The sequence below is a fragment of the Palaemon carinicauda genome, chromosome 13 (assembly GCF_036898095.1).
Source record: "Palaemon carinicauda isolate YSFRI2023 chromosome 13, ASM3689809v2, whole genome shotgun sequence".
NCBI classification, from domain to species: domain Eukaryota; kingdom Metazoa; phylum Arthropoda; class Malacostraca; order Decapoda; family Palaemonidae; genus Palaemon; species Palaemon carinicauda.
This window is the reverse complement of record NC_090737.1, coordinates 126,852,975-126,878,241: the sequence shown is the minus strand read 5'-3', so window position 1 is coordinate 126,878,241 and position 25,267 is coordinate 126,852,975. Positions and strand designations below refer to the sequence as shown.

The 25,267-nt window shown below is 40.2% G+C and overlaps 1 protein-coding gene across 1 annotated transcript in view; it reads left to right on the top strand.

Annotated features, from left to right (window-relative positions):
- LOC137652403 (golgin subfamily A member 3-like) overlaps positions 1–25,267 on the top strand; it is a 71,308-nt gene that overhangs the window by 6,561 nt on the left and 39,480 nt on the right. The window contains exons 4-5 of the mRNA XM_068385797.1: positions 18,277–18,512; positions 21,119–21,227. Of these exons, the coding sequence (XP_068241898.1) occupies positions 18,277–18,512; positions 21,119–21,227 (345 nt within the window). The remainder of the gene's footprint in view (positions 1–18,276; positions 18,513–21,118; positions 21,228–25,267) is intronic.

Genomic DNA, 25,267 nt, shown 5'->3' with positions numbered 1-25,267 from the left:
ATGATATTGAGCTGCAACGAAGGATTAATTTGTATGATTCATATGAGGAAGCTTCTAGTTCCCCATAAATTTGGTTAATGTGTGAATCTTGATAATACAGTTTCATCATACAGTATTCCTAGCAACTGGAGTATTGTATGTGACCATCTTTTGTTTGGTAACTCACTTTGTGTGTATTATCCTTCTTGGCTAAGTTTTAGCACTTGTTTCTCCTCTAGCATACTTTACATCCTTATTGAAATTTTTTAGTTAATTTCCACGATAAAGAAAGCCGTAGGTTGGAAAACCTTTTGGTGATGGGCCTACTTATTTGTATTTTCATGGAGGCTCGACAATGCTGATGCAAGAAGTCGTTCATTTCACAGTTGTTCATGTTTCAAGTCTGAAGCATCCAGCAATTGATGTATGAAAAGTTGGCAGTAGATACAATGTATACACATTATTAATAAGTTTATAACTATTTTTTTATGGAAAAAATTTATCTTTTCCCTTCTGATATATTAAGTCGTGAATAATGCCTTTCAAATATTTAGCTAAGTGCATTACTAAGTGACAATGTATCCTCCTACTTGAGTTAAAAGATTAATCTCATCAGGTTTTTATGTTTAGTTTAGAAGCATTATACAGACCTGCACAGCACTCCTCAGATCTTTCCTATTATTCCCAAGTGACCCGTTCTTTTTTTTCTAAATTTTTCTTGTGCCACCAGGGGCTAGATGCTATAGAAGTTGACCTATGACTCTTCTCATAGATTCAAAGTAGTAATTTTAATGTATAGTTACCTAAATCGAGTAGGTGTGGAAGCGTTAAAATTTTTGTGTGTGTTGTTCAGTTCAGGCGAGCTTACTTGATAGAGAAACCATTGCAGGAAATAAACTGTACTGCACATATATATGTCTTACCTGCAGCCAGAGATGAACTTAATCACTCTAATTTCTACTTTTTGCAGTGAGGAATAAAATTTTTTGGATTCTCCAAGTTTAGCATTTGCCTAAGAGACCATGTTTAATTTTGTTCACATCTAACCAATTTCAGCTTATCACGAGCTATTATCAAGCGGTACTCTTTTGCATAATGCTGTTCCCCCTTCTCTGCAAATGTACTATTTTTATCATAATTATGATATGGGTACTAAATGCTTCTGATATTTAGTAATGTAAAATCTACTATTTACTTGGAATACGTACTTGTCACACATTCCTCTCATTTGAGTAATTTCCTCAGGCTCGATTATCACAGGTAGAATATACAGTATGTTGGAAATATTTCTCCCTTTTGGTATCGTAATATTTCTGTATCTGCTCATAGGATAGTTACCTCATTAGATATAGCTTAAATTTGGATGGTATGCCATTGTCTTGGAACTACATTGCTGCAGTTATAAAAGATTGTTAACCCGATACTTTTTAGAGCTTGATAGCTTGGCTGGCCCCTTGAAACTACACCATGGCTAGAAAATGTTTGGAGTTTCTCCGATTTTTGTAGATTTGTACATAGTTTCTGTACAGGCCTTGCAAATTAATTTTTATGATAGTTGAGGGACTTGAATGATGCTAACAAAGATGTGCTGAGTTGGTTGAATTTTAATAGTGGTATAACAAATGGATATGTTAGGAAGTAAGCAAATGTTTGGTGTAGACAAGTTATAATTCAAAATTAGCTCAATTATTTGAGAGAATTTCTTGGTTTGCAAAATGTTATGGAGACTGTTGTAAAGAACATTGATCAGTGGATTTTGAAAGTTTTAATTGGAAGTAGTTTAATTGGTATTCATGTTTATAAAGATTAATGATTTTTTAGGTACCAGAATAAGTGGGAAATTTGGGATTAATATTAACTTTTGATTGAGACCCTCTCCGAGTGGAAATTCCCGAAGTGGTGAAACAATCATACTAGTTGGTTTGCTGTGAGCTCCCTCCATCACCTTACCAATATGCACTGGCCAGTATGGTGATGAAAACTGGCCAACCCCGGATATGAAAAAAGACATATCGAAGGATTTTGTCCTCCAGTGGATAAGAAATGGCTGGATTTGTTGTTGTTTTGACTGTTGTTGTTTTGACTGTTGTTGTTTTGACTGAGACAGTTTCTGTACAGATTTGAGTATTGGAGGCTTGAATTTTAGTTATAAATTTGGTGTTAAATGTCTGTTCTTGTGTATATTGTTTGATGTTTCATATTTGTGTAACCCTGAAAAAATTAATCATCTTGCATATTGCATGATTGGCTTTTTTAATTTACTGTACTTGACTGCTGTGAATTTAATAATCAATTTGAAAATCTGTACTCCAAGTAAAATACTCGATTAAATTAGCTTTCATTTCTATATCTTGAATAATTTGTGAAACTTGAGTGAGTTGGGTGTTTAAAGAACTTAGTTTTTTTTTAATAGTTCACATGTTTTTAGGAGTCATGAAAGTTTCTAAAAAAAAACATTTTATCAATTCCTTTTCACAATTAAGGATTTTTTTTTATTGATTTCATTACAGTAGTATTCATTTTCTTTACATAATGGCTTTTGCTGTGGATAGAGGTCTAGTAAAATACTTTTGTTCCTACGCTAATACAAACCATCGTTCTTTAATAGGAGGATGACTTCAGTTAAGTTGCCAGGGCAGTTTTAAACTTTTAATGCGGTAAGGATAGTTGCTGGAGGGTAGGCCCCTCCCGGCTGCAGGTAGAGCAACCCGCACTTTGGCTTGAGCCGGAGTTCAGGTTTTTTTTGTTTTCTTTCTCATTTCAGAGTGATTGCTGTTTTGTCTATTTATGGGGATTCTACGAGTAGAAATGTGGCTGTGACCTGGGAAACCTGGTCAAATTTGCAGCTAGTTTATGAATGTCCCGAAGTGAATCCCTGTCAACTTCATATCTTCTGCAAAGGGAACGACTGTTTGCAGTCATCTGTCTGTGATGAGTGGGGGTTGAGCTTACAAAGAAGAATTTTAAGGACTTTCGACTAGGTAATGCCTAAGCTGATGCTGAAAAAGCTTTATAGCTCCTTATTCTTTTCTCTGTTTGAATCCTTCTGTGTTCCCTTTGGGTTCCTATGGAGGAATTCGTAAGGAGTGTGCTTTGAAGGAGGCAGAAGTATTACCTTAGGGAAATTAATACTTCCCTGCCTCTCTCCCAAAGTAAGCCTATTTTTGTGCTGCCTGACGATGACCTTCGCAAGGACCTGAACCTGCGGAAGTTATGGAATTCCTTAGGGTTTCATTGCACCCTGTCTGCAGAGAAATTTTTTGAAGTATTAGTTGTTGATAGAACCCTGAAGTCTTCCCTGGCTGGACCCTTTCTTTGGCTGCTTTACTCACAGAGGAGCAACGTGACGTGGTGACCTTCGACCAGTCCTCATCTTTTTAAGGAACTGGCATCTTCGCTCGCTGCATTTGTTTCCATCCCAGAAATCCTTAATGTATATGGAGAGGTCAACGGGAACTGAATTATAAGCACTTTCCTCCCTCTCCCACCTCGCCTCTGTCTTTTTCCTTGCCTGTCGCAGACACTTTAAAGAAAAATAAGAGTTCACTAAAGCCCTTGAGGACCAGTTTGCTTGAGTCTCCCGAGACGTTAATCAATCCCTCAACACGTAGGTGTAGGATAAACGGTGTGGTACTGAACCCATCCCAGCTCAGGTGTTTCCATACTGGGTAATACAAGAGTTTTAAACATAACTTACTTGGTAGTTATATATATATATATATATATAGCTTGCGTGCCTGACGTCACGGCAGAAAATTCAAAACTCGCGCCAATCGCCGATTGGATAGCCAGGTGTACCACCTGTGCGCCTCTAGCGAGGTACCTGGAACCATTCCATGATTCCTCATATCTTCCTTGCCGCCGCTAGCGGCAACATCGTTGGATATTCTACTCGCTAATTACCTGATATTATTGCTGTTTACTTTGGTGATGTACAATAATTTGGTTTTGACTCTTGCTTGTTTGGATTTTTTATTGGATACTCTTGATTTATGTTTGGATTTTGATATTTTGACCCTTGCTTGTTGATCTCTCTTACATATTTTTCAAAATAGCCACCCCCCCTTTAACTTTTAGTGTGTGTGTGAGTGGGTGTAAGACCCGTTTGGCTAAGGCCTCAATTGATCCACATTCGCTCTGCGTTAAATGCAGAGGTAAGGTATGTTGAGTTGGATGATAGGTGTGACAAATGCATTCTATTATCTGAGCATGAGTGGCTAGAGTTTGATCGCTATACGCGTAAATTAGAAAGAGATAAGTTGAGGCGTAGTTCTTCTTGTTCTTCCAGAGACTTTTCCTCTTCCCATGTCACCGAACCTAATCCTTCCCCTGTAGTGGTAGTTTCTGATCCCACTACAGTTATTGCTAATGAACCTATGCTTAAAGATATGATGTTGGCTATTCAAGCGTCGGGCGCGAAGGTTGAATCTATCTCTGCGGACAGGACGCAATTAATGTCCGACGTGAAGCAGTTAAAAGGTGACAGTGCTAGAAGTGCAGTGAACGTATTTAGTGCAGTGGAGGGTGCGCCTGCTCGTGCTTGTCGTTTCCTAGTCTCAGACCTCTTCCAAGCTCCCGAACCCCTTGGAGAAGGAATGTCGAATGATGGAACGAAACGAGAGGCTTTAGCTCCCGAGCAGACGTCCCCTCGAGTGTTCCTGTTGACGTTTCCCAGGATGTTCGCCCTCACCATAGGAAAGGTGAGGTTAAGGTGATTTCTTCATCCTCAGATGACGCAGTTCCTAAAAGAGGCTGGCGCCAAGCGTCCAGACCTCTTAAGAGGAAAATGGATAATGTCAACCAGCGTCCTACCAGGACACTGCAAGTTCCTGGTTGTAGCCATTGGAGCACTCCAGAGCGTTTTCCTTCCACTGAAGAGAGCTCGCCTGCCAAACGTCTTGCTAGGACGTTGGATTTTGTAAAGAATCGTCCAGTTGTTGGGCAGTTGTCTGAACCGGGCATGACCTCGGTTCATGCTCCTCCTCCACCATCAGATTGGTTATCGCCTTTTGGACGCTCTGAGCGTTCTTTGAGCGGCGTGGAGAGCGAACCTGTGATTGACTTGGCGTCACCTGTATCACAAGTTGACCCGAATCTTGATGTGCTGCAAGAGATGCAGCAAAGACTCTCGTCATTTATGCAAAGCTACCAAGCACAGACAGTAAAAGGGTAGTGTGCCTAGATCCTGAGCGTAAGGAAGCTTCCTTTCTGGACACCAAGCGGCGCAAGGCGGAGTCGTGAGACTCTTGAAGACGAACGGTTGGACGTCTCCCCTGTTAAATGTCCTAAAACTGTACCTTATAAGGAAAGTGGGCATGATCTTGACCCCGAACGTCAGGCAACCAAACATGACGCCAGGCGTCAAGCAGCCAGTCGTGACAGTGAGTGTCAAGGGACAAGACGTGTCTAGCGATCAACAGCGCGAAGCGCTGAGTGTCCTTGTAAACGTGACGTTAAACGTCCTACAAGGCGTGATCTTGAACGTCCAACGAAACGTGACGTTGAACGTCCTGCCATTCGTGAAGTCGCGCGTCCTACAAAGCGAGGCACCGGACGTCCTAATAGAAGTGATGGTGATTTTGAACGTCCAGCAAGACGCGATGTCGAGCGTCCTACTTTGTAACGTTGAACGTACTACAGGACGTGTTCTAGATCGTCCAGCAAAGTGTGACGTTGAGCATCCAGCTAGTCGTGATGTCGAGCGTCCTACGATTCAGGACGTCGAACGTCCAGCGAGACGGGATGTTGAGCGTCCTACGATTCAGGACGTCGAACGTCCAGCGAGACGGGATGTTGAGCGTCCTACGATTCAGGACGTCGAACGTCCAGTGAGACGGGATGTCGAGCAGCGAGGCAGGACGTCGAGTGTCAAGCGGTACGCGGCGTCAAGCGCCAAGCAGGACGCGATGTCGAGCGTGACACTGAGCGTCGAGCTTCCTTACATGAAAGTCAAGAAAGGACTTATGACTTTGAGGATGCGACTTCAGACTTCAGGATGATCTTAATCAAATCAAGGGTCGAGATCAAGAACTCTTTAGCTCCGATCGCGTGGATCGCGAGCGTTTCACAGAGCGTCAAGGGGCTTTGTCAGAGGAAGAAGTTGAAGACACTCGTGAAAGTCTTCAACGATGAGTTCCCAGAGTCTTTTGTTCCCGTTGCTCCATGTTCGCCTCCATCTGAATTCACGCTTGGGAAGACAGCGAAGAAGTCTCTGTATACCAGAATGGTTCTGTCTCGATCGTCAAAAAGAGCTCTTAAGATGATGGGAGACTGGATGGAGTCCAAAAAGGACCAAGGGAAAGCAGCCTTCGCGTTCCCTCAGACTAGATTAGCATCTAGATAAAGTATATGGTACGATACGGGAGAAGTTCTCGGCTTGGGAGTTTCTGCCTCTGCCCAGGGAGATTTCTCAAGTCTAGTAGACGCTCCCCGTAGATCGGCCATGAGGAAGACCAAGGTTCTCTGGCTTACTTCAGAGTTAGACCATCTGCTCAAAGGCATCTTTAGAGCCTTTGAGGTTTTTAATTTCCTCGATTGGACTCTGGGAGCCTTGGGCAAGAAGGTTGCTGCTCTTAAAGAAGGTGACTCTTCTAGTTTAATCCACATCATGTCCTGTATGGATAAGGCATTACGAGGTGGATCGAATGAGTTGGCAGCGATTTTCACAGCAGGCATACTTAAGAAGAGAGCCCAGATGTGTTCGTTTCTGTCTCTGGGGGTTACTCCCTTTCAGAAATCGGAATTGCTATTTGCTCCGCTGTCTTCCTCTCTTTTTCCACAAGATCTAATTAGAGAGATTTCTTCCGCATTGACTCAGAAGGCCACCCAAGATCTAGTCTCAAAGACAGCAAGAAAGGTCCTACAATCTTCCTTCTCTAGCCGCAAACCTAAAGATAATACACTTTTCTCTAAGTTTTCTCAGCCCTTTCGAGGAAAGGCTTCCAGCAGAGGTAGCTCTAGGCCCGATGGAAGGAGAGCAAAGAGGAGAGGATTTAGGACAGGGCGAAGCAGAGTCTGACTGCTTTCGCCTTCAGGCGGTAGGAGCCAGACTACACATCTGGCAAGCATGGGAAACCTCCTTTGGTTTTAACCCCAGTAGATCTCACTCCCAGGTACAGAGAGGAGTCAAAGAGGCAAGCTTTACAACTTCAAGTGTCTCTCTTGTTGGAGAAGGGGGCCATAGAGAGGGTGCAGGACTTGCAGTCACCATGTTTTTAGAACTGCCTGTTCCTGGTTCCCAAGAACTCGGGGGGGATGGCGTCCAGTTCTGGACGTAAGTGTTCTCAACACATTTGTCCAAAAGACGAAGTTCTCTATGGAAACTTCGAAGTCAGTTCTTGCAATAGTAAGAAAGGGCGACTGGATGGTCTCATTAGACCTCCAGGACACTTATTTTCACATCCCCATTCATCCGAGCTTCAAGCATTATCTGAGGTTCGTATTCAAGGGGGAAGTGTTTCAGTTTCGAGCCCTGTGTTTTGGCCTCAACACCGCCCCTCAAATATTTACGAAACTTATGCTCAATGTAGCAAGGATTCTCCACTCGAGGCATCAGAGCCTCCCTGTATCTAGACGATTGGCTTCTTAGAGCTCGCTCTTACGATCACTGCCTGAAGGATCTTCAGATAACATTGAATTTAACAGAAGAATTGGGTCTTCTTGTCAACAAGGACAAATCTCTTCTGACACCATCACAAGAGATACTCTATTTGGGGATGGTGATTCGGAGTAGAATTTTTCGGGCTTTTCCATTTCCCTTAAGGACTGAACAAGCCATCTTGAAAGTGCAATTGTTTCTAAAAGAGCAGAAGTGTTCTGCGTGGAAGTGGATGAGCCTGTTGGAAACTCTCTCCTCGTTGGAACAGTTTGTCTCTTTAGGAAGACTGAATCTTCGACCTCTCTAATTCCACCTCAATTATCACGAACAGGAAGAAGGATTTAGAGACGATGTGCATTCCAGTCACGGTCCATAAGAAGTTGCCTTCAGTGTTGGAACGATTCAGAAAAGTTTCTAGAAGGTAACCCCATAGAACAGAAGAACCCAGACCTTGTGTTGTGTTCTGACGCCTCGGACTCGGGGTGGGGGGGGGGGGGGGGGCAACACTGGGCAAGTTGGAAGTTTCGGGGTTGTGGACAGAGGTTCAAAAGAACTTCCACATCAACCAAAAGGAATTATTAGCAGTCCTGTTGGCCCTAAGAAACTTTGAAGGGTCAGTTCTGAAAAAAGTGATGCAGGTCAATGCCGACAACACCACAGCATTGGCTTACATTGCCAAGCATGGAGGAACCCACTCGATTTCCCTTTAAGAGACGGCGAGGAATCTCTTCATCTGGGCAAAGGAAAGAAATGTAGTTCTGATTACAAGGTTCATCCAAGGGGAGAAGAACATGATGACAGACAGTCTCAGCAGGAGAGGTCAAGTCCTACCCACAGAGTGGACACTCCATCAAGAAGTTTGCAAGAGTCTGTGGCAACTTTGGGGTCACCCTTGCATAGACCTTTTCACGACCTCAAAGACAAAGAGGCTAGAGACGTATTGCTCCCCAGTGCCAGATCTCGAAGCGGCACACACGGATGCGTTCCTGCTAGATTGGTCCAATCTAGACTTGTATGGTTTTCCACCTTTCAAGATCCTTTACAAGGTGTTACAGAAGTTTGAGTCAAGCAAAGGGACCAGAATGACTCTAGTAGCCCCCTTTTGGCCCACAAGAGAATGGTTCACAGAGGTACTGGAATGGATGGTGGACACTCAAAGAAGCCTTCCATTAAGAGTAGATTTACTCAAACAGCCCCACTTGAAAAGACACCATCAAAGTTTCCAAAATCTTCAGCTAACTGCCTTCAGACTATCGAAAAACTCACAAGAGCTAGAGACTTTTTGAAGGAGGCTGTTAGAGCTATTGCAAGAGCAAGAAGATCTTCAACCATCAGGGTCTATCAATCCAAGTGGGAGGTTTTTAGAGAATGGTGCAGAGTCAACTCTTTCCTCATCCAGTACCTCTGTAACTCAGATTGCTGACTTCCTTTTATACCTCTAAGGAAGCACAATTTTTCATCATCCACCATCAAGGGATACAGGAGTATATTGGCAACTGTATTCAGGCACAGAGACTTGGACCTTTCGAATAATAAAGACATACAGGAACTTCTTAAATCTTTTGATACATCAAAGCAACGTCACCAGGATTCACCAGCTTGGAATCTGGATATAGTCCTGAAGTTCCTTAAGAGTGACAGGATTGAGCCCTTGCATTCTACGTCTCTTAAGGACCTCATGATGAAAACCCTTTTCTTGGTTAGTCTGGCAACAGCTAAGAGAGTTGAAATCCATGCGTTTAGTAAAAAACGTGGGTTTTCGAGATAACAAAGCTATCTGCTCATTGCAGTTGGGCTTTCTCGCCAAAAATGAACGCCCTTCTCAACCTTTGCCTAAGGCTTTTGAGATTCCGAATCTTTTGGATGTGGTTGGCGAAGAGTTAGAGAGAGTCCTATGCTCAGTAAGAGCCCTGAAGTTCTACCTGGACAGAATGAAGGAGTTGCGAGGCAAGTCGGAAGCCCTGTGGTGCTTGGTCAAGAAGCCCTCCTTGCAGATGTCAAAGAATACCTTATCATTCTTCATCAGACTTTTAATAAGAGAGGCTCATGCACATTGCAGTGAGACCGACTTTAGACTTTTAAAGGTCAAGACTCACGAAGTTAGAGCTGTAGCAACCTTGGTGGTCTTCAAACAAAATAGATGGCAGTAGAGCATTATGGACAACCTTTTGGAGGAGTAAATCTGTGTTCGCTTCACACTATTTGAAAAGTGTCCAGACTCTTTATGAGGACTGTTACACTCTGGGACCATTCATAGCAGCGAGTGCAGTAGTGGGGGAAGGATCCACCACTACATTCCCATAATCCTAATACCTTTTCTTCTCTTGGAACTTTTATTTTGTTTTTTATGCTTGTCTTTTGGAGATTGCAACAGTCTTCCGCAATCATTGATTTGGTCAGGTGGATAATTTTGATCCTTAAGAGCGCCTGGAACTGGGTATTAGAGGAGGCTCTGTCACATAGAGGTATGTACACCTGTTTGACAGTTCCTAGAGATCTTCAGCCCCTTGAGAGGATTGCTGGATCTCATAAGGAAAGCTGAGGTAATGGCAGAGAATCATTAAAGTCAGCATCCTTATTAGGTACGAACCCTTAAGCTTGTTTTTAATTAACTCTTAAGCAGAATTCCAACTATATTGGCTGTCTCTAACCCTCCACCAAAGGTGTTAATCAGCTGTATATATAACTACCAGGTAAGTCTTATGTTTGAAAATGTTATTTTCATTATAAAATAGATTTTTTAACATACTTACCTGGTAGTTATCTATAATTAAATTCCCACCCTCCTCCCCTCTAGAGACTAGAGGCATGGAAGATATGAGGAATCGTGGAATGGTTCCAGGCGTGCGACGACGTTTGAGCACAAGACAAATAAGCGCCGGCAAATGAGCGCCGACGTATGAGCGCAAGACACTTAAGCGCAGTAACATTTGAGCGCTGACAGTTGAGTGCCAAAATCTCTCTCTCTCTCTCTCTCTCTCTCTCTCTCTCTCTCTCTCTCTCTCTCTCTCTCTCTCTCTCCAATGTTAAATATAATTACAGTCATTTGGTTATTAACATTAAAACTTGGAATTATCCCTTTTAGGAAATATAAACAAAACTTTTAGGAATGTAAACAAAACTTTCTTAAAGGGATATTACTTGAATAAATTTATTTCTTGAAACCCACGGTATGGAGAAGCTAACATCTACCAAAGGAAAAGTAAATTTATTACACCAAGGCTATGTTTACAGACTCGACAGAGTGCTGAAGAGTGGGAAAGAATCTTGGCGCTGTGTAATAGGAACGTGCAAAGGAAGAATATACGTTTGTGGAGATGAATGCACATCTGCCAGTGATCACAACCATGTGCCGGATCCTGCAAAGTCAGCTGCTAGCTTATCTATAATGAGGCTTCGTGAAAGGGCCGCAACATCAAATGATCCACCAAGACGAATCATTCAAGAGACCCTGCTTAATTTGCAACCTGAAGCAGTTGCTCTTCTTCCAAAATATCATTCCCTTCAGCGAACAGTACAAAGAAAAAGGAAATGCGAAGGACTGCCTATCTCGACTCCAAGTGACGTAAGTGAAATAGACATACCTCAAGAACTTGTTTATACATACGCTGGAGAAAATTTCCTTGCATATGACTCTGGGATTGAAGACCCTGATTGCTATTTTATATTTGCAACGTCTGAAAACTTGAGGATGATTAAGGAAAATAAGCATTGGATGGGAGATGGGACATTCAAGATAGCTCCTCAGCTATTTTATCAGCTATATGTGATTCACATTCAGTATAAAGGAAACGTCCTTCCAATGGTTTATATGCTCCTTCAGAGAAAGTCCGAAGAACTATATCGTCGTGCTCTGCTTCAAATACAATGCATAGATAACGAGATTGCTCCAGTTTCCATTTCCTGCGACTATGAGAAAGCGTTTCATAATGCTTTTCTCTTTTTTTTAATAACGCTGAGGTGTTAGGGTGTTTTTTCCATTTATCGCAAGCCGTTTGGCGAAAAATTCAAGATTTAGGTTTGAACGACTTATACTGTGGCAGTGAAGAAGTACGAAAATACACAAAAATGCTGGTGGCCTTAGAAATCGTTCCTCCCAATGAAATAGTAAATGTTTTTGAATTATTACAAGATGTAGTTCCTGATGAGTTAGATGATCTAGTACTATATTTTGAAGATACCTGGATAGGTAGACCTTGCAGGAGAGGGAGAAGAAGAAATGCAATGTTCCCTCCAAGTGTTTGGAGTGTATATGAACGTGTTCTTAGTGAACTTCCACGTACCAATAATTCATTAGAAGGGTGGCATCGGGCAATACAGATGGAGAGAAAGGGTTGAATTTATGGCGCTCATATGTTATTGCGCTCAACTGTCTTGCGCTAAATTGTCGGCGCTTATTTGACGGCGCTCATTAGTCTTGCGCTCAAATGTCGGCCAACCGTTCCAGGTACCTCGCTAGGGGCACACAGGTGGTACACCTGGCTATCCAATCGGTGATTGGTGCGAGTTTTGAATTTTCTGCCGTGACGTCGGGGACGTAAGCTACAGTATATATATAACTACCAGGTAAGTATGTTCAAAAATTTATTTTATAATGAAAATAACATTTCACACTCTTGCTACCAGTGCTCAGTCTCGTATAGGACTGTGCATGCTGACTGCCAGTTGATTACTGTTTTTGTTCCCCTTCTTTTCCTGGACGTTCGCGTGATGCATTAGTAGGTAGGCCAAGGCCCCAGCCCCTCTTTTGAGATACTACCATGAGAGAGTTAGGTGTCCTATGACTGGCCAGATAATACTACATAACTGAATAGTTTGTCCTATTCTTATACATTCTCCTCTTTCCTCATACACCTGAAAACACTTTTGCATCCAAGGGGTTAACTTCTGCACTGTAATTTTTCAGTGCCTACTTTAATCTTGGTAATGGTAGAAGAGACTCTTTAGTTATGGTAAGCAACTTGTAAGAAAATGAGTCATAATTCAAACCATTGTCCTCAAGCCAGAATATATGCAAACCCATTTCTCACAAATGACCATACTTTCAGATATCATATCCTTGCAGACAGGTTCTTCCATGACTGCCTAACAGTTTGTGGTAGGGACTTATTTGAACACCGGCAAAGTCTTATTGCTCAGGTAGCTGTGGAGTTGACAGGAATAGTTGCTCCTCCACATGACCAAAAATAAATTGATATTCCCTGGGTTAGTAAATCGTCTAGTTTTGGTCATAGGAATTTTTACCTTTCTAAGACGAGTTTCCTATTGAAGGATGATGGTTTGTATTCATGTAGAAACAAATCACAGTTTTAAAAAGTAATGCATTTTTCCCAACTGTATACTTTACTTACTTTGATGGCTGCTTTTCCGGACCCATACAGCAGGGGAACCCCACTCTCTACAGGACCTCCACTGTCTTTTTACCTTGTTCGCTCAGAGTATTTAAAGTTTCATATAACGTATTGTTCATTTACTGTTAAATCGTAACTGTTGTATGACTGTTGAAATAAGAAAGTCTTTAGTTTCCTCTTGAAAGCCTTAATGTCTTCAATCGTTCAAATGTTTTGTGGGAGCTTATTATATAGTCTCGGGGCCACATATTTAAAGGCATAAATCTGGGGTCCAACAGTTTGAAGCCATCTATAACTATTCTCGTGTCGACATGATTTGTTTGCTGCGCAGTATTTAGCAATTCTCTTTCAAGTATTTTGGACGCCTGGTTCTGATAACTTGGTGGGTTATTGTACGTATTTTAAATACAATTCTCGCTTTAATTGGCAGCCAGTGTAAATTGATTTGTATAGGGGTGATTCTTTCTCTAGGTGGGACACCTTTTATCAGTCTTGCTCCTCTGTTTATTATGATTTGTAATTTCTTAAGTTGAGCTTTTGGTAAATTGTAACGGATAGAGTTGCAGTAGTCAATCCTAGTAATAACACAGTTTATCACAAGTTTCTTCACAAAGTTTTCGTCCGGGTACTTTTTTATAAAAACAATATTTCTTAGATGATAACCTGAGTCCTTCAGGTTACACTACCTGTCTCAATCACCCTGCAAGTCTTAAGTCAAGCTAATGTGAGAGTTGCTCTACTTGACTAGGGGTTGGTGCCCCCCCATCACTCACCAGCAATTCTGTTTACCTCATTGGAAAGTTTAAACAACTACTGTATTCCAGCTTTGCTGAAATCATAATCCTACTAAAGGACTCTTGTTTTTAGTTAGGAAAAATACAAAATACTTTAAAAATTTTCCATTTTCCAGTACTATTTAGAATAATTTATTTTCATAAATTAATTAAAGCCACATATAACAATCTAGATGCATGTTTAAGAAGACCTGTAGCTCTTATTAAAGATTGAAATGCAAGTGCTGCATAGGGAAGCTAAAATAATGTGCTAGGATGAGTGTGCTGATATCAAAGCCATTCTTACCTAGCTTTTGGTGGGGAATCTTTCGCAATGATTATGAATTTGACTCGCAAATTTTAGAGTAGTATTCTTTTTAAAGATTTTCATATGATTCCTCTAGTCTATTAGACAGACAAATGCAGTCTTTTATTTGGTCACATGTGGATTTGCCTCACATTCACTCTTAGTTTTGTATATGTAGTGGAATGTATTTAAAAGATATTAAGAAAACCAAAAGGTTAGTTTTCAGCGTATAGTTTTTGTATTTCTGTGAAGTACACATTTTTCGTGACAACCTTTTCTTCTAACCCTTATGGTGCACCTAAGAATCACACTAGTAGTATATGCTGTTTGTTGTTACTTGAAAATTTTTAGTGATAATTTTGTTCGTTTGGTTTCAAGTAAATCAGGGATTTGTGAAAGGCTGTAAACTTTGTACAGTACATTATATGTATACTGTATACAGTAATACCTCAGGATACAAAATTTTCTTTATATGAAAAACTCACTTTACAAAGAGACAAAAAAAGATTTTCTCTCCTTATATTATGAAAATACGTGGGATACAAAACTAAATTTGATCACCCAGACGATACTCTGCCATGAGGCCAGCTCCATTTTCGGATATCTCTTGCATGTAGAGGTCAAAGACAACGCAGGAGAAGGGACATCTCAGTAGGCTCCCCCAGAGTTCAAGGCTTCACGCCATTGATTCGAAAGATTAAAGAAACTGTGTGGCATTCATTCGGTGGTGCAGCATGGTGAGGCTGCCGGCATGAACACGAAAGTGGCTGAAGCTTTAGTTAAGAAATTTAACTTGACTCCCTAGGAAGGCTACATTTCCTAGCAAGTCTTCAGCTGTTATAAAATGGATATTTTTTCGGGAAAAAATGGCTCGTCGGGCTTATATCATGGCGGAAGAGAAAAAGCTGCCTGGGCATAAACCTATGAAGGACATACTTACCCCTTGCACTCTGTGCCAATGCCAGTGGGTATTGCAAGGTCAAGCCCCCTACTGGTGTATCATTCGGAGAGTCCTCGAGCCTTCAAGTTCCCTTAAGTGCTAAAGGAGAAACTTCTGGTGATGTGGAGAGCTAATGCAAAAGCCTTGGTAACGAGACAGTTTTTCGTTAAGTGGGTAAAGCTCTGTTTCAGTCACTGTTGAAAGTTATCTGGAAGAGAACCACCTCCCTCTGAAATGTCTGCTAGTGTTGGACAATGTCCCTGCTCACCCTTCTGGCCTCGAGGATGATATTCTCCTAAAATATTCTTTTATCAAGGTTCTCTTCCTTCCACCTATCACCACCCCTCTCCTCCAGCAGCAAGTGATTTCTAATTTCAAGATGCACAAACCTCACCCTTCATGAATTTTGGAAGGAGAATTTCGATATTGCGATATGCCTCGGACTCATCGATCAAGCTTGGCAGGAGGTTTCGAGGCGCACCTTGAACTCTGTGGAAGAAGCTGTGGCCTGATGCCATCTCTTCACGAGACTTCGCGGGATTCGACGTAGACCTAGCTGAAGGCTACCATTGATAATCCCTCAACTAGTTCCGTAACTTGAGGTTAAGGATATAGTTTCACTTTGGAGGTTATGAGGCTGATCATTGATGACGACAACATTGAGCTTCTCGAGGAGCACCAATAGAAGCTTACGAGGGGTGACGTGAAGCAGTTGGAGGCTATGCAACTGAACGTTGTTCAGGAACAGTTCTCTGGCGGCGAGGAGGAGGACATAGATAGGACTATGACAATGACAAATTGAGGAGGCGCTTTCTTATCATAAACTGGCAGATTTCATAAAAAAGAAATGCCCCGAAAAGGTTCACAAAGTTTGTGCTCTGGCTCAGTGTACAGTAATGACATTTGCCTGTGTTATTTCAGAAAAATTTTAAAAAGTAGGCAGAAACAAGCTTCCTTGGATAGTTCTTTTTCAAAGAGGCCATTATTAAGCCAAGGAAAATGTCACGGTGATAAAAAAAAAGAAGTGGAAGTGAAGAAGTTATTTAGAAAATGCAAAACTAGAAAATACAAAAAAAAAAAATAGGAATAAGACCCCCCAAAAGTTAATTTTAAGTGTTTCGTTAAGTTGAGTGCAAATGTTTTCTGCCATTTGTTGATGTCTGCTGTTGCCCTTTCGCTTATGGAAATCGCCTCACTGGAAAGGTAAGGTTTCACTTTTTCGTATCATTTTCATGTTATTGTTTTCCATTTATAATTGCATATGTTTTAATATCTACTTCATTTACTGATATTAATGGTTAGGGTAGGTATATTGAATGATGCAGATTTATTTGGCTCTTTCATTGTGGTTATATCTTTATTATAAAATTTAATGTGGCATTTTCATAGGCCATGGAACAAATTAAGCGGTTTACATGTAAAACGTGACTCATTCGAAAAAATCATGTTACGAAAGTCACTCCGGAATTAATCAATTTCATATCCTGAGGTATTAATGTATACAGTATATACTATAATGCCACATTCTCTTGAAAGTATTTTAATCAGATGGTCTTACTAGTATTAACTTATACATCAGAAACTTGGAGCCATACTAAAGCCTTAGAGCATTAGCTAGTTACAGCTCAACAGTTATGGAAACAATAATGATGGGAATAACACTGAGACAGAAAAAGAGCAACACGGATACAAGTGCAAACTAAGTGAGAGGATATTCTAACATGTAAGAAAAAGAAATGGACATGGGCAGGACATATAATGGGAATGACAGATGATAAATGGACATAAGTAATACAATAACAGAATGGGTTCCTAGAGATAGCAAAAGAAACAGAAGGAAGAGAAGACAATGGATAGACAAACTAAGAAAATTTGTGTGTATAAGGTAGCATAGAAAGACCATAAACTGACACAAGGGGAAGGGCATGTCTGAGGCCTGTTCTGCAGTGTACTAGAAGTGGCTGATGATGATACAGTAAAAAGTATTTAAACAAAAAATCCCAGATTAATTTTTTTGGAAATTATTGATAACTTCGTGAAAATGTTACTGATTATTTGATTATTTTGTCGTAGATTCACATTTCAAAGAATAAAAAATTTTCGGCATTAACACTAGAGCTATGAGGTTTAGTTATTTGACCATGAAAAGTCATAGATACTGTAATTACTTTTTAAATGTTACCTGTCTGAATGCTGCTTTGTATGATGTGTGCATTTTATATTGCTCGCTGTAGACAGTACAGAAAGTTCTTTGCAGCAACCCCTCAGTATCCTGCAGTATGCTTTCAACTTTTCCTTTTGACCCTTTAATCTCTTCCTACTTAGCTGTTCACTTTCTTTGACATTACCATGATCCAGTTTTTACTTGTCAATCCTTTTGATGACATTCATGCAAGACTAGAAATGTCACTTGGTGGTCATGATGAACTATATTTTAATGATATGCTGTGCTCTTTAATGGCCCTGTCAACCACAGCAAAGGTTATTTTAATGATAGGAGGTTCTAGCACTGTAATGTACTGTAGTTACGCAGTTTTGTAATTGTTAGGTTTTATTGAAATTCTTATTGAATTTTTACAAATGCATTCATATACAGAAGGTCCTCAACTACAAATTTAATAGGTTGCAAGAAGCTATTTATGAATCTAATTGTTTGTAAGTTTGATTTTTTTTTTTAGATTTTGGCCTAGGCTAAGGCATAACCTAATTCCCATGTTTACGATTTCCAGTTACAAAAGTCGGCAAATAGTCCCGTTTCATATGAAGTGAATATCGGCTTATTGCAAATGTCATTTTGCTTACTTTGTTAACCCTTTTACCCCCAGGCTATTTGGAACTTTCCAACCCTTAACCCCCAGGGGTTATTTTTTTTCAAGTACATTTTGCAGTATATATTTTTTTAAATTGCTCTAACAGCTTTAATTTTCTTCATAGAGAGGTCAGGTTAGTCTCATTCTTTTGGAAAATGCCTGAAGTGTCTCCAAAAATTATTAAAAATATGCAAAAAAAAAAATGTAAATAGCAGTTTTTTTGCAAGGACGTAGCGGTACGTCCATGGGGGTAAAGGGATGAGTTTTGTGAAACGTACCAGTACGTCCTTTTTGGGGGTAAAAGGGTTAAGTGATATAATATTGTTTTAATACAATATTTCTTCATCTTATTCTAGTATACAAACTTTTGACTCAATATCCGAGATATATGATTTCAGTTGGATTTGTGTTTGCATCTCCGATTGTTTGTAAGTTGACCTTCTGTATACAAGTATGTATATATTGTGTAGTTCATTGCTTAAACCAAGTAATTTTAAGTAATTTTATATTTCCTGTTAGACACAAACATTTGGAGCAGCGACGTAAGCTTATCTAGTGGTAGTGGCACTAGCAGCACTGGTTGTGCAAGGGATAGGGCTGGTAGTAGTGGTGTTGGTGGTGGAAGTAGTAACCATCATCGGCTGGTAGTTCCCGAAGTCCATCGATTTGGCTATAACCCACCATGCGCAGGGTCTCCCCATGACTTGGCTTCTTGCCCAGTAGCCTCCGTTTCGGCTACTAAGAAAGTTTACCAGGTGAGGAGACCAAACTATGGAGTTCACTTCTTGGCACCTTTTTCTCTCTTTCATAACTAAGAATTTGATCAGATAGTTCTGTCGATTTTTTTTACCATTATTTGATGTATGATATATAAAATTTTTGATTGTTTGTAAATACCCATATTTGTTTTGATTTTTATTTTTATATTTTGGTGTTTGCTGATTACTGATTGCATGCTAAGGGCTTGGTGCAGGGTGAAATTGCTTTCTGGCCAGTAAATGTAAGAAATTTTATCCCGGACACAAACGCTGAGTAATGAAAATATAGTAGTTCCTTATACATAGTTCATCCATTTCTAAGATGCTAATACTATAGCCCCTCAAATATAAAATATAGAAATATAGTAGATTATGTAAAATTAGTTCTCAATTTGACCTGAATATTTGATATGAATAGTTGTGATGATCAGTAAATTTTTTTTTCTCCTGTAATATTAACCGAGGTAATTTCACAATTTGTCATACAGTACAGTACTTCGATCATGCACGGATTAAATTATAATTTAAACATTGGAATAGAGAAGACTCCTAAATTTTGTACCTACCGTAGTCACATTTTGCAAGGTTTTCATTTCCATACGAGTGCGAATTAATTTTTATTAAGATTACTGATCTAGAGAATTACAGCAAGTCATAAAACAGTATGCTAAATTGCATGCCTGTACAATATCTTCTATAGTTATTACTGTATATTTAAATGGTTGAGGCAGATATGTTCTAAGGTCAGTTTCATTTGCAGCGCTTCATTCTGGACTTTTTAGAAATCTTTTGACATGCAGTTTTATCATTTTTACTAGATAAGCTACTATCCTAGTTGGAAAAGCAGGATGCTGTTAGCCCAAGGACTCCAACAGGAAAAATAGCCCAGTGAGGAAAGGGAATAAGGAAATAAATAAATTACAATTGAAGTAACCAACAATTGAAATAAAATGTTTTAAGAACAGTAAAAACATAAAAATTAATTTTTCACATATAAACTATGAAAATTTAACAAAAAACAAAAAGAGAAATAAGATAGAATAGTATGCCTGAGTGTACCATTAAGCAAGAAAATTTTATCCCAAGGCAATGGAAGACCATGGTACATAAGCTATGTTTTTCATTGCTTGAATAATTTTTCTTCTTATTTTATTTTGATTTTTGTAGGTTAGAATATATTTTGGTCATTTTCATTGCTATTTCAATTGCATAATTTTTGTTTTCAATGCTTGTATCCTGAAAGTATTACTCTTATTGGATTGATGGTGAACTTTTATTCTACACATTTTCATTACAAAACTGTTTCGTTTTTCTTTTAATAAAAACTCCTCGAACTTTTGTTTTCTTAGTGATTCTAGAATGCTATAAAAGCATTAAAATTGGTCTGCCAAAACCTCCCATTTCTAGCATATAGAATTATCTTTACATAGATTACATAAAGCCATTTCAAAATTGAACTGTACTAGGTCCATGCTTTCATAGACATTAAAAGAAATAGATGTGTATAAAGCAACCATGTCCACAATTAGTAACTTTATCTAATTGTACGAATCTAACCTGAGAATTCCTTTTAAATGATAGTAACATCGAGAATTATACACAGGCTTAACACATGATTACTTGATGTCCCCCTGTTCCCCATTATGACCCAGCTCCTGTTTTTAAAAGCCAAAATCAATGATAAGAAAATTCTTGGTGTCAAAATTTCAGAAAATGGAAAGCATTGAGCTCAAATTATGTCTGTTTTAGAAATGTTCCCTTAGCCAGCAATAAAAATTTTTAAGCATTTACTTACCAGGTAAAACCTAATCATTCGTTTTTCTTTTATAACGGGTAGCCCTATATAGCTTGTACACAGTGCACATTTTATGGACATCATATTATATGATACTGTACTAAAAGTATTATGCACACTTAATGATAATTGATTCTAAGATTTTATTTTTATTTTATTTTGCAAGATAGGGACTTCCTACCCTTGAGACTGCACGCTGCAAAGAAAATTTGTGCCAGATATCTGCCTTTTGTGTTCCTCACTGTATTACAATTTTTTACCCTTTTGTGTGGTCGTAGTTTGGTGTTTTTAGCTTATTGGGTATGGCTTAATGAAAAATTTTGAGCTAAAGTTTTGTTGGGTACACTTATAGTTCTTATTTCATTTTCATGTTTGTTGAGCCTTCTCTGTCATCAGTTCTGTTTTAATGAGGACAGTGCATGTCATTTTAATGGTGCTGTATTTAGTATATTTATAATGTGTATAGTATTTTAACCTGGTTTTTGTACATAGGCTTTTGTTCTGTGCATGTGTTGCTGAGTCATATTACAAGATTTACTAAGCCTGTGACTTGATGCACAGTCATGCAAAGTCACTGAGAATAATACTCATTTCAAGTTAACAGACGTTGTGTACAGTAGTTGGTTTTAACATTCTCGGTTATTATTATATACTGAGCTCAGTGATCCCTTGCATTGCAGTGATATTAAGATTGGCATATGCATTAATCACACCATAAGTTTTTTTTTTTGTGTGAATTATAGCCTTATTGTAGATAGCAATAATATTGACCTTTTACTCTTTAATGATTTTATGATATGAATTTCAGGCAGAAAGACTGAGTGTAGGTAATCAAAGCCAAATTGATGAGAGATATGATGCACTGAAGGCTCTTACTCAGGCCTCCTCAGCTTTGGCTCTTACAGAGACATTAATAGGCAAGTTACCTTTCCATTTTTTTTTTATTTTAACATGGCAATTGTGATAAGCTGCACAGGTATGGAGACAATTATATTGAAAAGTAATCTACAAGTTATACTGTACATGTATGGTAATAATTGTATAAAAAATAGAATTACTTTTTGCTTTTAGATAGATTTAGTGAATGAATTATTTTTCTCTTCAATGAGAAAGTGTTATAGAAAAACTAGTTTTCTAAGTAGTTTTATCTAAGTGAGGAGTTTCAGCACTGCAAAATCTTTTTGTTGTTGGTAATTATAACCAATTTCTTCCTCTGCGTACACAAAACTTTCATCCTTTAAAATAAGAAATGTCTTCAGCAATACTGAAATCCATGTTAAATTAGTTAACATAGTAGTTAATGACAGGTGGTGAGCTTGGGCGAGTAGCTCCATCCACTTATTACAGGGAAAATGGAAGGCACACTCACTGGCCCTTACTGCGTAAACACTGGGGCTTGGGTCACTCATGCATAAAGGGAGCCCTGTTACTTGCCCCAGGGTCACAGGCACTGGAATGACAGGAACAGGACTAATAGACGGGTGAAAATGAGCTTGGTCGAAAAACAAATGTTTTACTAGCCCTGAAGCCTTACGTCCAACGTTTCGCTAATGCACTCCATTATCGATGTTGGAGCCTCTTTCTACTAACTTGTTACAGGAGCGTTAACCTAGACATTCCTCTTGGGCTTTTCTAGGACTGCAGGAATCACCATTGGGGGCATTTACACTGCTGGAACTAGGATCACTGCTCAAACATTTGTCACCACAAGGTTGCTGGCAATGGGATCAAAGTAGCCATAGCTACTTAAACTCTATAAAGAACTAAAAAATTTAAGGCCTACCTGCAAGACTTAAGGAAGAAAACCCTTGTCGCCAGCATTTTGCAAGGAAGAGCCTCCAGAACATGTTGGGAGTGCTGTGATCACCACATACACCACCAGCCTTGAAGAACGATGCTGTGTTGCGTTCAGCTATTATACATACATATACCAAGGCACTTCCCCCAATTTTGGGGGGTAGCCGACATCAACAAATGAAACGAAAACAAAAAGGGGACCTCTACTCTCTACGTTCCTCCAGCCTAACAAGGGACTCGACTGAGTTCAGCTGGTACTGCTAGGGTGCCACAGCCCACCCTCCCACATTATCCACGACAGATGAAGCTTCATAATGCTAAATCCCCTACTGCTGCTACCTCCGCGGTCATCTAAGGCATCGGAGGCAGCAGCAGGGCCTACCGGAACTGCGTCACAATCGCTCGCCATTCATTCCTATTTTTAGCACGCTCTCTTGCCCCTCTCACATCTATCCTCCTATCACCCAGAGCTTCCTTCACTCCATCCATCCACCCAAACCTTGGCCTTCCTCTTGTACTTCTCCCCTCAACTCTTGCATTCATCACCTTCTTTAGCAGACAGCCATTTTCCATTCTCTCAACATGGCCAAACCACCTCAACACATTCATATCCACTCTAGCTGCTAACTCATTTCTTACACCCGTTCTCACTCTCACCACTTCGTTCCTAACCCCATCTACTCGAGACACACCAGTCACACTTCCTAGACACTTCATCTCAAACACATTCAATTTCCGTCTCTCCGTCACTTTCACTCCCCACAACTCCGATCCACACATCACAGTTGGTACAATCACCCTCTCATATAGAACTCTCTTTACACTTACGCCCAACCCTCCCTTCAGCTATTATACACAACGTAAATTATGTAAAGTCTACTAAAATGGTTTATCAAAAATAGCAAGACAGTAACAGAATTAGAGATCTCTGTCTGGAATACTGAATTATCCTATTAGTAATTCAAAGATTGCTCGTAAAGTGAAATTTTGTCAATTGTGTAAAATAGCCAGTAAACATGTCAAAGCTAGGATCAGTAAGGGCCAGGAAATGGCTACTGATAACTCATCAGTTAGACCTATAGGCTCCCCAAATCTTCCATCCTTATCTCACAAGGATGGTGAGGTTATAGAGACTACAAGAAACTATCGAGTTTGAGCGGGTCTCAAACCACTGTCCAACAGAAGGCCAGGCAGTGTCGTTTCCAATAGGCCACCACCACCTCTCCATCGACAGGAGGTGAGGGACAATCTACTCTAGTGGCTAGATGAGGAAAACCTTGCCAGTAGTGGAAAACACACTTAACTCTCCACCTCTGCTGAGTGGTCAACGGAAGAAAAGCATCTGTATATCAATGGCCTGGATGTGCATCCAACATTCCTAACCCTGTAGGCATTCCAAGTATTTTTGATGAGGGATCCCGTAGTGATAATGACTGCCAACACCACCATAGTCTTTAACAAATAAGGGAGCTCTGTTTCACACTCCCTATACAAGTTGATGAAGCAGATGCACGAATTGGCAGTGCGCCCTGCCATAGAGCTGAGAGCTAGATACGCTCTAGGCAAGAGGGACGTCTTAGCAAGTGCACTCGGTTCCATGGGGTAGTGGAAAGGCTTTTTGCCATGTAGAGATCCCCTGGAATCGACCTCTTTGCCACACAGCTGATCTGGAATTCCTGTTGGTTTTCTCTCCCATTCTAGACTCATCCCATGTGCCTGAAGATACCTTCCAACACCCATGGGATCACTTTGGCGCTAATGCCTCTCCCGTTATATCTGATCCGCCAGTTGATCTACAGACTAGTAATCACATCGGGCCTCAGAATGATCCTGGTAGCTTCCAGATGGCCATATGCCGAGTGGTATCCTAATCTGCTAGCTCTTCTAGTCAAGGTCCCGAGAGGGCTACCCCTATAAACCACACTTCGCTTTCTGCCTTGCCTTCAGAGGTACCATCAATCCACAAAGTTGGTTGCTTTTCACGGATGGAGATTATAGTGGTACTGCACACATGATGTATGGACACCTGTGTCTGTTCTCTGCAGCCATCTACTGTACCAAGGAAAGTGGGTTGTCAAGCCAATTGATGTCGTAGAAGGGTTACTTCTCTGGGTGAAGAATCTTTAGCGTAGATTGCGGACTTCCTTGTCTTCCTTTGTTGTGGAGAAGTCACGGTTGGAATAGGCTACTCTTTAGACTCGAGTACAGTCTTTTGACAAGGGCATAGACATTGCCTCCGAATGGGAGTTGTCTATATTCATGAAGAGTTTAATGCCCCTCTAGGACCTCGGGGCCCCCAGAGTGAATCTTTTAAAAGGTCATCAGATGGAGATTCAGGTCTCAAGACTCTATTGCTAATCTCATTATTGCCAAAGAGAGTAGGCAAGTTACACAGGCTCTCTTATGTTAAAACCCATGGTGAGTGTTGAAAGGAAGTCTCTTTTTAGCTCAGGCTAGAGTTCAATCTTAGAACTCATCTACACATGTTACCAGGTTCGAGACCACCTTCATTCCCTCTATATGAAGCATTGGCTGGTATCCAGAGGAAATTTTTTTGTGTCCTCTTAGGGTTCTCTTAGGGTTCTGTTATTCTATCTTGAGGGAACTCAATACCTCAGGCCTGAGTGACAATTCGTCTTCCTTAGCAACTAGAGTAAACAAAGATTAAGGGTGTAAGAAAGTTATGCTTTTCTGGGTTCTTAAAACATTCCGTAAAGTGTATGCCTTGACTTCTTAGGGGGTTGAGATACCAGCTAGGAATATATCTCTTGAAATCGGAGGTTTAAGCCGTACCTTGGCCTTAAGGAGGAATCTTGCTGTCACCCAGGCACTGAAGGCAAGAGTTTGGACACTTTAAACAACCTTCATGGCCTTTTACCTACAGAAGTATGCCCAGAAGTCCCTCAAAGTTGTTGTTCTTGCTCATTTGGTGTATGCTCAAGTAGATGTGTAGCCAACTCGGTTAACACACAGGACAATATATCTTGTGTTTGGAAAGGTGTATATGTAAGTTTAGAATGGAAGGTAAAATGACCGACTCTTCTACTTTATCTTTCCTAACCCCTCTCTTGGCGATGAAGTGACCATGCCTTTATTTACTGGACCTATTTGATGCTGGTAGCTTACACTACTGAGTTCTGTTCTTATTAGACTAGATATG